Consider the following 16,786-nt stretch of genomic DNA (forward strand, 5'->3'; position numbering starts at 1 on the left):
ACTGCTCTTGCGGTCCTTAGAGCAGGAGAGAAAGATAATTAGACGGGTGGTCACTAAGCAGTGTGACAGGCGTAAGGACCGTAAAAAGGAGGAAAACAAAAGTATACCCACAGCTGTGGGGGGCACAGAGTAGGCTTTATAGAGAAGGTAAAAGATGAGCAGAGGTCTGAAGAATTAGCAAAACATGTGAGGTGAAAGAAGGCAGCCTTGGAGGTGGGAGCAAGTGTTCCAGGCGCAGGGAGAACAGAGGAAGCAGAGGCTACGGTGCTGCTAAGGGCCTATGAAAGTTGAATATGGGACTTCCCTGATGGTCCAGTGGTTAAGAATCTGCCTGCCAGTGCAGGAAACACAGGTTCCGCACCTGGTCCAGGAAGATCCACATGCTGCAGGGCAATTAAGCCAGTGCACAGCTACTTAAGCCAGCCTGTCCTACAGCCGGAGCTCTGCAACAGGAGAAGCCACCTCAATGCAAAGCCCACACACCACAGCTAGAGAGCAGCCCCTGCTCGCAGCATCTAGAGAAAGCCTGCGTGCAGCAACAAAGACCCAGCGCAGCCAAAAATAAATAAGTCATTTTTGTTTTAAAGTCGAATATGGAAGGAAACCAGGGAAGAGGCCAGAAATGGTGCGAGCTAAGGCTGCAGAGGTGGGAGGGGCTCTACATAGCAGGTGCAGGAGTCAAGCTTCATCCTCTGGGCAAACCATCAGGTCGCCCAAAGTCAGCCATATCAGCATCTCGTGTGTATGAAGGGAAATGATTCAAGTCATCAGCTCACCAGCAGGTTCTTTGATAAGCGTGGAATCAGGACAAGTAATATCAGCTCCACATTGCAGGTTTTCTTTCCGCCTTGACTCTGACCCACTTACAACTCCACATTTTCAGAGTTCCTAAACCCAGCGGAGAACATTGTTCTCTGGGGGATTTTTTTTGCAAAGAATGCATTTGATTCAGCCTCAAGGAGCTGAATCAATAAAAGCTAACTGAGGATGGAGCCAGAGAGGAAAATGGAAGGACCCTATATTCTCTGGCTCCCTCCAAGAAACTGCAAAACATGACTGGACAGGTTTGGGGGCTTGATTTGCTGAAAAATTCTTCTGCGACGAAATGCAAACTCCTTTGCCATAATAAATGCTGTTGTGATAACAAAACTGTACTTTTCTCAAATACCCAGATGGAAGACCATATGCAAAATAAACTCCAAGGATTTTTTTTTTTTATTGGCCATCTGCGCAAATTGGAAAGAAAGCCAGCATCCTCCTCTAGACTTCCCAAAAATTTCCACTGAGAATCCTACTTTCTTCTGCCTAGTGCCGCCTGCTGATGGTATTTGGGTACCGGTTTTGCAAACGGATTGCAGGGTGGGGCTGGGCAGGGGGAAGTGTGGATCTCTCCCCTCTCTTGAACAAAGTTAATTTAATCCTAATTAGTGTGAGAAATAAAATACCCACAAATTGCCAGGTTTTAGAAGGCTTTACAACTACTCATACCTCTTCCTGTTGTTGGCAGGAATTCCACAGCAACCCCCCATACACACTCACACCTCTCAGGACTCACTTCCTAGGCACTGGGAAGACACTGTGTACCCTCACAATAAAGTGTGCAGTTAATGAAGCCTCACGTTTGACCCTACATGTCATAAATTTAAGTGTGCGTGCATGCGTGCTAAGTCACTTCAGTCATGTCTGACTCTCTGTGACCCTATAGATTGTAGCCTGCCAGGTTCCTCTGTCCCTGGGATTCTCCAGGCAAGAATACTGAGTGGGTTGCCATGCCCTCCTCCAGGGGATCTTCCTGACCAAGGGATTGAACATAGGTCTCCTGCATTAGTAGGCGGGTCCTTGACCATCGAGCCACTTGGGAAGCCCCAAATGTAAGTGCACATACCCTTTAATGCAGCAATACCATTTTGAGATTTCTATTTGAAGGAAATGCTGGTGCAAGTGTATAAAAATACCTGTAGGAGAGTGTTCCCCTCAGGTTGAACCAAAAAATATGAGAACTACATCACATTCATCAACAGGGGAATGCTTTTAAAAGATAGGGTGCATTCATACAATGGAATACTATGTGGTAGTGACATGGGAAGATGCCTCAAACGTATCCAGTGGGGCAAAGGTGGGCTAGAGAAGAGAATAATCCCATGTGTTAAAGAAACAAGGCTGTGCATGTTACAGTGTATATTTATACACAGGAAAGGCTGGAAGGTTACACACTACATGTCCATTTCTGAGGGTAGGGACATTTTCCCACTTTTCCCACTTTTAATTTATATATCTTATATTATTTGAATTCTTAATATGAATACATTTGTTTTGTGTTAAAACAAATGAGATATTAAAATAAGAATGTTAGGAGTTTTATCACGTTTGCAACCAAAAAAGCATTTCATCATCAAATATTCATTGAATGCCATCACCATTCTGAAGTTATAGAGGCACTTCCCCACACAGCAGCAGATGGAGAAATGGGACTGAACAGAGGAGGGGCTTGCCTGGGACCGTGTAAGGAATAAGCGACCACGGGGCCAGGGCTTTCCAGTAAACAGCATTGGAGGAGCGGGGGGCGGAGGTTATAGTGTTACTCTGCCTGTGCCAGACCCTGAATCAGCAGATTCTAAATCTGTGCTATTTTAGAAGACAAAGAAATCCTCCTTTATATTAGAGAACGATCCTCTTCTAAGTACCTTTAGCTTCTCCCACCTGAAACAACCCCAAAATGGAGAAAATACATTAAACAATGATTTTCAAGGCCCTGGGACACCAAGCAACAAAGAACAGTGATGCTGAGAGATGGGCATCAAACGATGTGATTGTCTCTGTTTATTATCTTGTGAGAGATTCTGAGCTGTAGCACAGAGAGAGAGAGAACTCCAGTGGACAATCTGAGTTGAGGAAATGAAACTATGAGTCAGGGAAATTAGGGCAGCCAGAGTTCTTAGGGAAGAGTACTGGAGAGACTTCTGCACAAAGAGAGATCCACCAAGACCTGGAGGTCCACCGAGGGTCTCCCTTGTATATTTAGCTGAGTACAGATCAGCACATGCAAGAGTGGAGACCACCTGAGGCCAACGAAAGAGGATTCGAGGCAACAGTGCCTGGAACCACACAGAACCTGCAGTAGTGTCTGTTTTTACCAACCAGACTGAAAAATGCCATGATGCACAGAGTACTGAGTGGAGTCCACATAGGATTCTTGCCTCAGTGGAGAGGGATAACTAGCCTGAGATGGAGCACTACTCCAGTCCTGCCTAGCAGACTTTGAAAACAAGACTCCAAACCTATTTCCATGTAACTTAATTGGCTCCCACAACAAAGTTCAAGAATATTTATGAGAATACAAAAATATTCAACATCCCAATAAGGTAAGATTCACCACATCTGGCATCCAGCTAAAAGTTATCAGGCACAAAAAGAAGCAAGGAAATATGAGTCATAATGCAGAGAAAAACCAATGAAAACAGGAGAAAAAGGACACATTATATAAAGAAGATCAAAGATAAAAATGAAAAAAGATTTCTTGTCAGAAGCAATACAAGCAAGAAGACAGAGGAGTAATATATTAAAAGCACTGAAAGAAAAAAATGTCAACCAAGAATTCTATACCTAGAGAAAATATCTTTCAAAGTCAAAAGCAAAATAAACTTTAACAAACACAAACATTGTAAGGATTCATCACCAAAAGATTCCTTAACACAAAAAGTACTAAGGGAAACTCTTTAGACTAAAGAAAAATTATACAAACAGAAATGTGAATCTAAAAACTCCAATACTTTGGCCACCTGATGCCAAGAACTGACTCATTTGAACAGACCCTGATGCTGGGAAAAATTGAAGGCAAGAGGAGAAGGGGATGACAGAGGATAAGATGGTTGGATAGCATCACTGACTCAATGGACATGAGTTTGAGTAAACTCCGGGAGTTGGTGATGGACAGGGAGGCCTGGCATGCTGCAGTCTATGGGGTTGCAAAGAGTCGGACACGACTGAGCGACTGAACTGAACTGAACATAAAGGAATAAAAACCACTGGAAATGGTAACCATATGAGTACATATATGATTTTTTTCTTGTTGTTATTTAAATCTCTTTAAAATACAATAGATTTTTTAAACAAAAATAATAATAATGTATTGTTGGGTCTATAATATATGTATAAAAGTAAAATGTATGACATTAAAGCACAAAAGCCAGGAATGGAAAGATGGGAGTATAGTATTATAATGTTCTCATACTATAAGTTAAATGACAGAGTAGCATTTAAAAAATAGATTGTCGTAAGTTAAAGATACATACCATAAATCCTAAAGGAACCACCAAAAAATAAAAAACCAAAAGAATTAAAACTACAAAGCTAACAAAGGAAGTAAATAAAACTGATAAATTTCTACCCACACTGATGAGGAAAAAGAAAGAACATAGATTACAAATGTTAGCAATTAGAAGTGACATCAGTAAAACTTCTGCAGATAGTAAAAGGATAAAAGGTAACATTATGAGGACTTTATGATAAATAAAAGTGAAAACAAAAAAAAAGGACAAATTCCTTGAAAGATACAAACTGTCAATGCTTATTCAAGAGTAGATAATATGAATAGCCTATGTCTGTTAAAGAAATTGATTTTAAAATGTTAAACAAAGCAGGTATTCCTAAGGCAAATTCTACTTCGTCGTGACATATTATCCTTCTTATATATGACTGACTTTGACTTGTTGAAATTTCATTTGGTATGTCCGAATCTATATTCATGAGGAATATTGGTCTGTAGTTTTATTTTTTCTTTTTAGCAACATCTTTGTTTGACAGTGAGGTATTGGCTTAAAGATTGACATGCATATTGACAGAATAGAATAGAGAATTCAGGAATATACCCACACATACTTGAGCGACTATTTTCAAAGTAAGTGCAAAAGCAATGGGGGGAAAGGCTAGCATTCTCATCAAATGTTTCTGAAGCTATTGGATATCATGTTAAAAAAAAAAAGTGAATCTATATGTCACATCATGTTAAAAAAATAACTCAAAACAAATCACAGACCTAGACTTAAAACTACAAACTTGTAGACACAAACGTAAGAGTATATCTTGTGAACTTGGGTCAGGTAAAGATTCCTGCTACATGACACCAAAAGTATGATCCATAAAGGAAAAAGTCAATCAACTGATTCATCAGATTTTAGAACTTGCTCTTCAAAAGATTCTATTAAAAGGATGAAAAGACAAGGTACAAACTGAGAGAAAATATTTGTAATTGGTATAGCTGATAAACACATGTGTTCAAAATATACAAAGAACTTTCAAAATTCAACAGTAAAAATAACTCAATTCTTAAAATGAGTGAAAGATGTGAATAGATATTTCATCAAAGTATACATTTGGATGACAAATAAGCACATGAACAGATGCACAGAATCCTCAATAATTAGGGAAATACAAATTAAAACTAATGAGAAACCACTGCACACCTGTCAGGATGGCTGAAATTAAAAAGACTGACTATTACCAAGTGTTTGCAAGGATGTAGAAGAATTAGAATTATCATATGTTGCGTTGGGAATACAAAATGGCACAACCTTTTTTGGAAAACAATTGGTAATTTCTTTAAAATTAAGTGGACACCTATTCTGTGATCCAGACATTCTATTTCTAACCTTTTATTCAAAAGAAATTAAAACATATGTCTACACAAACACTTATACAGGAATGTTCATAGTATATTTATTTGTAACATTCTGTAACATCCAAAACATGGAATCAATAAAAATATTCAGCAGCAATTGAAGGTGTAAACAAACTGTGGTAAATACATTTAATAGAATACTCTTTACTAACAAGAGCACTTCCCTGGTGGCTCAGATGGTAAAGAATCTGCCTGCATTGCAGGAGAGCCAGGTTTGATCCCTGAGTCAGGAAGATCTCCAGGAGAAGGGAATGGCTACTCACTTCAGTATTCTTGCCTGGAGAATTCCATGGACAGAGGAGCCTGGTGGGCTACTATTCATGGGGTTGCAAGAGTGAGACATGACTGAGGGCCTAACACTTTCACTTTCACTAATAAGGAATTAATTATTGATGAAACTACAACAGGATGAATCTCAAAATAATTAGGTTGAGTAAAAAAAAGCCAGACTCTCCCACCCCCAAAACACATACAGAAAAGTATCTCTGTATGATTCCATTTATAGAAAATTCTAGAAAGTACAAGCTAATCTTGACTGAAATTACATCCACGGTTGCCTGGCGATGGGAGGTAGAGGGCAGGGAGGAGAAGAACGAAAGGATTACAATGGAACATGACAAAACAGTTTGGAGTGATGGATATGTTTATTATCTTGGTTGTGATGATGGTTTTACACATTTTTACATATATCAAAACATATCAAACTGCACACTTTAAATATTTTCAGTTTAACTGTACCTTAATTAGGGCTGTTGTTTTTTTTTAAGTATGAGACAAACAAGCTATCTGCACAGCCTCAAAATATCTCCCCACAAGATACTTAATGATTACAAAGGAAAAAATCATATCTGTACAGGAGAGAAACTTAGTAGATACTACCTTAACTAAGTGATCAAAATTAACATCACCAGCATTAAGGCATCTTGACATCCTGTGTCTGCTGACAGACTGTATTGAGAAGCTCATAACATTACAAAGATGCCAAGGTAATTCAATGTGGAAAATGAAAATCCTTTCAGCAGGGAATGATGAAGCAACTGAATATACATATGGGAAAAGTAAACTTCGATTTTTATCTCATGCTGTACACAAAAACTAACTTGAAATGGGTCACAGGCATAAATGTAAAACTAAAAGTATAAAGCTTCTAGAAAAAACAAAACATAAAGTTTTCACAACCTTTAGTTAGGCGAGAGTGTCTTAGGCGTCATGCAAGAAGCACAAACTATAAAAGGAAAGAACTGATACATTCAATGTTATAGAAATTAAAAACAAGGAGCTCAAATCCGGTGCTCTGTGACAACCTAGAGGGACGGAATGGAGTGGGAGTTGGGAGGGAGGTTCACAAGGGAGGGGACATGTGCAGCTGCACGCATGCTCAGTCGTGCCTGACTCCTTGTGACCGCAGGGACTGCAGCCTGCCGGGCTCCTCAGTCCATGCGACTCTCCAGGCAAGGATACTGGAGTGGGTTGCCATTTCCTCCTCCAGGGCATCTTCTCCACCCAGGGACTGAACCCACAACTCCCGCATCTGCTGCACTGGCAGGTGGATTCTTTACCACTGAGCCACCTGGGAAGCCTGGACATATGTATGCCTATGGCTGATTCGTGTTGATGTTTGGCGGAAACCAATACAACATTGTAAAGTAATTATCCCCCAATTAAAAATAAATAAATTTTTAAAATTAAAAATATTTGCTCTTCCAAAGACAGAATTAAAAAGTGAAAATTCAAGGTTAAGACTGAAGAGCCAAGTGTGAGAAAATATTCACAATATATTAATATACAGCACAATACATATACAAAAGAGTTGTATAGAAAGAACCTACAACTTTAAAATAAAATGCTAAAAAAATGAGCAGAAGTTTGAATACACACCTAACAAAGGAAGATATTCACATGGCCCAAAAGCACAGCGCAAAGATGCTCAATATCTAGTCATTGGGGAGGTGTAAATTAAAACCATAAAGAGATACAATTATACAATTGTATTAATATAATTATACAATTATACCTGAGTGTATAAAATTCAAAAGACTAACTATACCAAGTACTGGCAATAACACAGAACAAATGGAATTCACGCACTGCTGGAGAGAGTATAGAGTGGTCCAGCCACTTTGGAAAACAATTTTGCAATTTCTCACAAAGTTAAACACACACATACCATATGATCCTGTAATTCCACTCTTAGGTTTTACCCAAGGGAAATGAAAACATAGATTCACAAAATGACCTGTACATGATTAGTCATGGCAGCTTTATTTATAATATCTCCAAACTGGAAAAAACCCAGATGAACATCCATTGGTGAATGGATAAATAAGTTGGGGTATATTCATCATGTAACACTATTCAGCAATAAAAAATACTAACTACTGACACAACAAACATGGATGAATCTCAAAACCATAATTCTCAAAAAAAAAAAAAAAGAGTACCTACTGTATGATCCCATTTATGTAAATTTCTTGAACAGGCAATACTAATCTATAATGAGAATGCAGATCAGCAGTTACCTGGACTAGGGGTTGTGGGGATTGATAGAAAAAAGGCACAGAGGGACTTCTGGGGATGACAGCAATGCTCCTCTCACTTATCTGGTTTTGAAGACATAGTTGGTATCTCATTTAAACTCAGCCTTGCAGAATACTTAAATAATGAGTTGTAGAAATGGGACAGAAAGGTATTCCACATAGTGACAATTGTCTGAGCAGATCAACAGAAGTGGGAAATTGAGGGGTAAGGATAGGGACCAGCCAAAATTTATTTTTTTAATTAACTGTAATTTGCATACAACAATTGCTCCCATTTTAAGTTAATAATTTGAAGAATTTTAAGAAATGTCTACAAATCCATGTAACCACCATTTCAGAGAAAGTTGCTTTTTCAAAATTACCATTTCAAGTTGTTTTTTTTTAAGTGTTTGGATATGGAATGGGTCACAGGAAAATTGATGCTGGAACAAGTTTAAAGCAAGACACTTAAAAGGTTTCCACCCCCCCCCCACCCGCCTCCCCATTGGTCAGACCTACTCACTGGCCTTGAAACAAAGCCTGACCTCCCATGTTTCACACCACGAGACACCGGGGAGACCACATCTTTGGGATTCACCCAAACAGCCCCAGTCCGCTTGTGGGCTCAGCCACCTGCTTCCTCTATGTCTTCCTGGCTCTTCAAATGCCCTGACTTCATGATTTAGCTCCTGATAACCATCCTCAGGCCTGTCTCCTGGTGTCAGGACCCACTTCTTCAGTTTACCTGTCATCCTATCTGTTCAACTCTGCAAGCTGCCCTGATCACTACAATATCTGCTATGTCCTGTTAAGACACCCCCTGGGCCAGTCTCAGCTTCCTAGGGACCCCTTGCCCCAGTTTCCAGCACACATGACCCAGGATCCAGTTGCAGCTGTCATAGAATTTACACGTCATGGGGATGGGGTACTACCTACCTGAGCCACAAAGAGCTGGAACTCGTCAGGCAGAATCCATGAGCGAGGGTAGAAGTTGTACTCCTCTGGAAAGAGATTCTGCATGATTCTCACGGCTCTGCTCAGTGTAATTTTCCGCACCATCTCCGTCATGCCTGGGGAGAAGAGAAGTTGTGGGGTTTCAACAACAGTGGGCCACTAGCTATAAAACAGCCATTACTGGGGACTTTTAAAACCACCCACCCGACACATTCACTTTTTCAGAAGGGATTTTTAAAAAAGGTATGAGTAGTTCTCCGCAGCGGTGATTCAGGGTTTGGAAAGACCTGCCAAATTAATGAAAAACTTGAGGGAATAGACAGATCTTTTTCTTCTCCTTGTAAAAATGAAGCATCAATTTGAAAGAATGAGTTTCCACCTAGTTTATTATTCCATTCTTTGTCAGCCCCCTAGATAATGAATAAAGAGAAGAATTTATATCTTGCACTTAAAACTTAATATCCTCTTTAATTTTGGTCCACCACACACACCTCTGGGATTCTTTCCATCTTATACCCTGGAGAATATTATCTAGTGGACTCTGGCTACATTATGAGAAGCTTAATTAAGTTGCTTTGTTTTCATCTTTCATGAGTATTAAAGGCATAAAGTAGAAAAATATATACACCTTTCAGCAGAAAATCTGTCTCCTTGAAATCAGGACAGGAAGTAGAGAGGATATTACAGTATAATTTAAGGGGAAAAAATGGAAACCGTAGGAGTTCTTCAGTTATTTAAGTACTGACATTGACATTGATCAGATCTCATTAATTTGCCCAGAGGGAATAGAAAAGTCTCACTTATAAAACATGTTAAAGGACTGGTAGATTTTTTTCCTTGTAACATCTTTAGAAATGCTGACCAAAAAAAAAGGAACTTTGTATATATCTTAGCAAATTTTAGGCAAACAGGTAAAAATTAAACTTTAGCATGCTTACTTCCTAAGGCGAATATCACTGCTCAAAAAGAATAAATAAATAAAGGACACTAAAAATGGCCTTCACCCCAAAAGAGGCCACACAACTCCATTAATGACTTGAAATTTGCCAGCAAAGTAATTTTTACTAGGAAGTACAAAGTTCCACGTCAGCTTGGCCTGTCCAAATTACCACATTCCAATGGGCAGGGTCAGAACGCGTGAGGTTTCTCTAAACTCCCATGTTCAAGAAGCCGAGGGTGAATGTTTGAGATGAAGGTTTTAATAAGCTACTTCTTGCTTCCCCCCAGCATATTAAAAAGAGCAACAAAAATCTAAAAGATCACAGCTTGAAGATGTCAGGTTCTTACTTCTTGTTTAGAAGGAGATAGGGAAGGATTAAGTAAGAAATGAAGGAGCTTTAAAGGTACTAATAAACTGTGCCCTAACATGGATTCTCTGATATTAGAGAAAACACTGAGGACACTTTCGGAACTTCTAAGAAATCGGTATGAGTTCAGAAAATTAGAGCTCTTTCCTTTCATTCCCCCACAAAATTAGAAGTTTTGAGTTACAAACATGGGAGCTGAACACAAAGTACACAAAATTCCAACTTCTTTGGAGACTGCTTAGTTCAATTTCAAGTTTTAGTTTCAGTATTAAACTAAAAGCCTTCATAACAGACTGTAATACTGTGTGCATATGTGCTAAGTCATTTCAGTTGTGTCTGACTCTTTGCAACCCTGTGGACTGTAGCCCTCCAGGCTCCTCAGTCCATGGGATTCTCCAGGCAAGAGTACTGGAGTGGGTTGCCGTGCCCTGATCCACCAGATCTTCCCGACCCAGGGATCAAACCCATGTCTCTTACGTCTCCTGCATTGGCAGGTGGGTTCCCCATCTGGGAAGCTCCCTATAATACAGCATCTTGCAGCAAATACATGATGGGCCAAATAGTGCTGGGGCGGGTTTCCCCGTTTTAATGGCCCTGTAACGGCAGGGAATGTTTGCTTGCAGAAATCCCTCGGCCTGTGGAAGGACTCGCACAACACAAATAGGAATGCTGTTGAGTACAGGAGTGTGCTTCAAACGCTCCAGAGAAGTTCTATGGAAATCGGTGTCCAGCAAATTGAACAAACACTCATCTGAAATCTGTGATGGCTCCTTCTGTCATGTGGATCGCTTCTCCCCCACACCAGCTAACAGACCCGTTTTCTGACTTTACACTTGGATCTGTCTCCAGGTAGTTCTCTACAAACAACAGCCAACATAAGAAGCCATCCCGACAAGCCATGGCTACTCTTCGCAGATGCTTCTGACCAGCAGGCTAGACAGCTCACCCCTAACCCTGCCTGAACGCCTGTCTCCAGAAGGCAGCAGTGCAGACCTCCCTCAATCCACTTACCACTGACACCTTTGTCTAAGCTGCGTTCCCACCTAGTGCTTCGGGACAGTATCTCTGAGCCCCTACTAGGCCCCAGGAGGAAGCTGCTAGCTAGCCCTGCCTGGGGCCGCAGCTCAGAGTCAGATGTGGGCTGTGCCATCACCCAGGAAGATGCTGACAAGAGTAGCTGGGTTTCTAGCTGGGCCAGAGCTTACGTTCCCAGAGTAAACATGTACAGAGGCAGGTCATTGCCAGACCCTGCTGGCTGCAGACTCTGCCTCCCTTCTCTAGGGTGCTGTAATACCTGACCCCTACCTGTGACCCCTGCCCGAGGCTCTGGGACCCATTCTGACCTAAGGTAGAAGCTCTGGGTCCCACCACCAGCTCCCCTTTGCTAACACTGGGACCCTTCCTTTGTACTCCAGCTAGATAAGGAGGATATTTTTTAATTAATTAATTTACTTATTCATTCATTTTGGTTGTGCTGGGTCTTTGTTGCAGCTCACGGGCTTTCTCTAGTTGTGGCAAGTGGGGGCTACTTTTGGTTGTGGCCCTGGGCTTCTCATTACAGTGACTTCTCTTGTGGAGCATGGGTTCTAGGTGCACGGGCTTCAGGAGCTGTGGTGCATGTGGGATCTTCCTGGACCAGGGATAGAACCTGTGTCCCCTGCATTGGCAGGAGGATTCTTAACCACTGTACCACCAGGGAGGGCCAGATAAGGAGGATTTTAGCTATTTCTCTGAGGTGCCATTGCTTGTCCTCAAATGTTGGTCACCAGTTCTTGGCTCCTGGTGCCTAAGTGGCTGCCTCAGCGATGCCTTTGCCCAATATCTCCCATGTTTCTCCTCCCATGTTGCCCCTAAGCCTCCGCTGCAAGGGCTGGAGTCCTCCTGTGGCTTGAGCCCAGGGGCTGGGCTCCTGCCCCTAACAGGTTCTCCTGAGGCTGACTGTCTACCTGGGCTTCTCAGGAAGGTCTGTTCTTAGATGTCCTTATTGTGGCCGTTACCCTACCGCGTGGGAAATACCCCTCACTCAGGCTAGAGCTTCTCACCCAAAAGCTTGCCTCCTGCCACTGCTTCTGAGCCTGGGTTTTGCTGTCTGCCTCACTGCAGTCTCACAGCCTGAGGCAGTGCAGGCAGGAGGTGGGGGCCTCTCAGCCCACTGGAGCTACACAGAAGTGTAACAGTCTGATCCTTCGGCCTGTCTACACAGACCTAGTTAATCCAAATTAAAAACAAAACATAATGTGAGCTATGCTGGGAGTACTACTCAATCAAAGTATTGTTTATAACAATAATTCTTGGCAAAAACACATTATAACCATCAAGCAGCAAACAATACTTTCAGATTCTGAAAAATACAGTAGCCTCTTAGCTGTTTCCTCTCTCAGCCTCTCCACGCCCCCACTCCGCTACCCCCACCTCCAGTGCATCCCCTCTTTCCAACTGCACGCCGGCCCGTGTCACTCTCTAGCTTGGAAATTTCTCAGTGACTCCCTGTGACCTTGGTCCCTGCCTCTCACCTCCCCACTGTCCCATCACACGTGACCCTTTCTAACGACCACGGGCCACTTGCCCTTCACTGCACGAGCAACGTGCAAATCACTCTACACTCCTGCACCACCTCTGCACCCTTGTCTAGTGTGGTGGTCAGGCCTATCCAGCCCTGAAGGCTCAGTTCACATTTGCAATCCTCTTCTTCAGGATCTCTTGCCCCACCTTCCCCCCAGGCAAATCTGGGTCAGGTCACGTGCTCTTGCTCCTTATTCTTACAGCACCCCAAGCTTCCTCTGGCATAGCACTTACCTCGTATTTAACTTCTCTCTTTAAACGCGTTTCTCCTTGTCTTTATATCCCTAGCCCAGACCAGAGAGTAGCAGATGGCTACCCCCAGAGATCTCTCCCTGGGGCCCCCTCCTTCTCTGACAAAGCCCCCTCCTCATGGTCGGCTCTGAAGCACCACCTGCCACGTGCTGTCATATATTCCAGAGCCGGCAACTCAGCAAAAGAAAAAACAAAACCCGTTGTTTGTAAAGTCGAGAATGACAGTTCTGGGCTTTCTTAAAGCAAAGACCTATCTAAATCAGATTATTTTTAGTGAAAGTCTTAATTCATCAGTTAAGATGTAATAACATATCTTGAAGGAAATTGCCCATAGAAAAGTGGCTAAAATCTAACATGCTGACATGAACAAAATAAATTACTTCCATATGTTTATCCAAAAGTTTTCAGTTTATTCAGCATGTGCAGTGCTTATCCTTGCCTGGCACGTCCTCTGGAACTTGCTGTAAGTAATACACGATGCATATGAAATGCAGCTTTGGAATAAAGGGATGTATCAGAGACAGAAGATAAGTGTGGACACCAACCTGAGAACAGTTCTGGAATCGTCGCTCAGGATGTTGTCTTTCACAGGGCAGAGAGTGTGGCAGTACTAGTCTGCTGCCTAGAGGTTCCAGAGCCTTCTTTGTCATTAAAGCTAATTAGCTGGTGTTAGTAAAGAGGATAATTGTATGTTCCTATCAGTGGCACTTGGAATGTGAGATGGGGTGAGCGTTCTTCATTAGAATGAATGTTCTTTTATCACCTCTAGTGAAACTAGTCCTCTGAAGGTAATTTTTCCTGTATTTCTATCTGCATCCCAAATGTTAAAAGCTATAGCGACTCCTTCCTTCCTGCTCTCAGCCATCAGATGAAACAAGAGCAAATGGGCAAAATGTCAATGAAGCTCATTTGATGATTCATGTCTTGGGAACTCTGCCCTCATTCAAAGAGTTGCTTTCTTCCAAATTCTGCTCTCTGAATATCACAGTGAGTCCTGTTAGTAGCATTAAAATGTCATCTTTTTTTCAAAAAGATATATATCTATTTATTTATTTTATTTGGCTGCATCAGGTGCAGCGTGTAGCCTCTTTATCGCAGCTCATGGCCTTCTATCTTGTGCAACATGGGCTCTAGACTGCACAGGCTTAATTACCCCATGGCATGTGGGATCTTAGTTCCCCAACCAGGGATCGAAACTTCATCCCCCAAATTGGAAGGATTCTTCCACTGGACCACGAGGGAAGTCCCCCAAAAGTCATGTTTATGAGCAGCCAGATAGAGAAAATAATAGCTATCCTATTAAAACCGTGCAAGAGTTCTCCTCGTCCTCAGACAAAACCCTGCCTCCTCCAAGAACCTATCTGATCTTGAGTTAATTTTCTAGCTCTGTTCCCCAGGAAACCAATAAAGGGGGAAAGTTAGCTCTGTGACTAGACAACAGAGCATATGGTTAAAATGATCACTTACTGGCATCTCGCATAAATACCTTGTCAGGAGCCATAGCTCCGGGCTTTCCTGCGTGGAATGAATCTTGTAACAGCAAGACCCTGGCGGGGACCTTGGAAGCTACGCTATGGAGGAGCCGCGTGGGCTACTGGCTCCCACAGGCTTTCTGAGTCAAGGCCACCAGCGTGGATCGTGTCTCCTTGCACCTGAGCGCTCACTGGAGGAGCCAAAGACTTAGCTCTGGAACCCTTGCAAAGACCCAGCTAAAAAGAAGCGCATGACACTGACTGGCTGGCAAGCTGTGCTTCCTGTCCTGTGTCCTTCCAAGTGAATCTGAGCCAAGGGGCCTGTGATAGTCGGTTGGCTTAGTTGAACCCCCCCACCTAGTGGACATAATATAACCTGCCACTGTATGGAAATTGGGTTTTCTGAGAGGTATTTTCTTAACGATGTGGCATGGACTGCCAAAGGAAAAGATCAGTTGATTCTCCTCTTAAAAATAAGCATAAATGAAACACTAGAGCAAACATCTTATAGTCAGGGAACTATGTAAAGATGATACACAAACATGATTAAGGTTTGGGAGGAAATAAATACAGAAAAGAGTCAGACACGATTTAGCAACTAAGCAACAATAAATAGAAATATTCACCTCATGGTTTCGTTCAATGAGGAATGGGATTCAGGGTGATGTTCTCTCTCTCTCTTTTTTTTTAATGTGAACCATTTTTAAAGTCTTTATTGAATTTGTTACAGTATTGCTTATGTTTTTATGTTTTCTTTTTTTTTTGGCTGCGAGGCATGTGAGAATCTTAGCTCCTCAACCAGGGATCTAATTTGCATGCCTTGCATTAGAAGGCAAAGTCTTAAATCACTGGACTGCCAGTGAAGTCCCTGTTCTTTTAAAAATTTATCTGTTATCGTATTCTATATGGTTTGTGTCTTATGTAAAAATTTCTGAAAATGAGTGGCATCTCTTTTGCTGAAATCATACCCTGATTAACCAAATGTTCATTTCTCCTTACAGACTCCCACTCACCTTAACCTCTCCTCTTCACTTAACCAATGGCAATAATGAAGAGTAATCGGGGCAGAAGAAGGTGGAAGAGATTAAAAGGAAAAGGAGAAGTTATCGGGTGGCTGGGAGTGGAATGGGGAGGTCTCAGAGTGTCGTTGGCTGTGGCACTTATCTGGCACCAAGTCTCCCATGCAGTCTCACTAGATAATCATCTCACTAGATAATGCCCTCAGGGTATAAAGACAGAGGCTGTCCAAACATCCTGTTCCCAGTATGGAGATGCTGCATTTTGACTTTAAAACAATACCTCCAAACATGACACTTAAAGGAAATGGCAACTGTGAATCCCATTTCTGGGACAAAGTCCCGGAATTTTAGAACCTCTGTCTCCTGCAAATTAATTAGAAATTTAAATGGTCTGTTTATTTATTTTAGTGCATCATGAAGCTTTTATTAATGTTAGACTAACTCTGTAGGGGAAATGGTTCATTTTATTGCTTTAATGTCAGGCTTTCTCATTCCCTGCGATAGGCATAAAACAGGGGCTGCCTCTGAGTTTCTGTCAGTCAGTGAGAAGGCAGTTACAGAGCACCTCAGGTGTGTCTGGAAGGGTTGCAGGAGCCACAGGAATCTACAGAGGTGCGGGAGTCATGGCCCCTCCCCGGAGCTCGTGGTCTACTAGGGAAAGCCACACACATAGAGGCATTCAGAGCCCACATTCACTGAGTCATTGAAATGCTCCACAAACTATGGTGAGTTTTTTTCATTTTGAAAACCTCGTCCCTTCATGACACACCCATATTATACCAAAAACCCCAAAGTGAAAGTCATGTTCTTCCATCAGTGGAAATAGACCAGAAGAGCTGATCTCTTCACATTTTGGAACTTTCAGTCTTTAAGCCCTTGGTGGGTTAAGTCCTGATCATCTTCCCTCCCAAGATCACAGCACAGTGGCAGCCATTCCCAATTAAGAGCTCTCCAGTTTTATCTCAAAACACTGGCATGTTTTGTCCAAGAGTTTACCCTGAGATTCAGCCCTAGACACATTTTTAAA

The 16,786-nt window shown here is 41.9% G+C and overlaps 1 protein-coding gene across 1 annotated transcript in view; it reads right to left on the reverse strand.

Annotated features, from left to right (window-relative positions):
• The window catches only part of TTLL11 (tubulin tyrosine ligase like 11), a 264,768-nt gene that overhangs the window by 188,362 nt on the left and 59,620 nt on the right, over positions 1-16,786 (reverse strand). The window contains exon 3 of the mRNA XM_018055721.1: positions 9,130-9,263. Within this exon, the coding sequence (XP_017911210.1) occupies positions 9,130-9,263 (134 nt within the window). The remainder of the gene's footprint in view (positions 1-9,129; positions 9,264-16,786) is intronic.

The sequence above is a fragment of the Capra hircus genome, chromosome 11, assembly GCF_001704415.2.
Source record: "Capra hircus breed San Clemente chromosome 11, ASM170441v1, whole genome shotgun sequence".
In the NCBI taxonomy this organism is placed as follows: Eukaryota; Metazoa; Chordata; class Mammalia; order Artiodactyla; family Bovidae; genus Capra; species Capra hircus.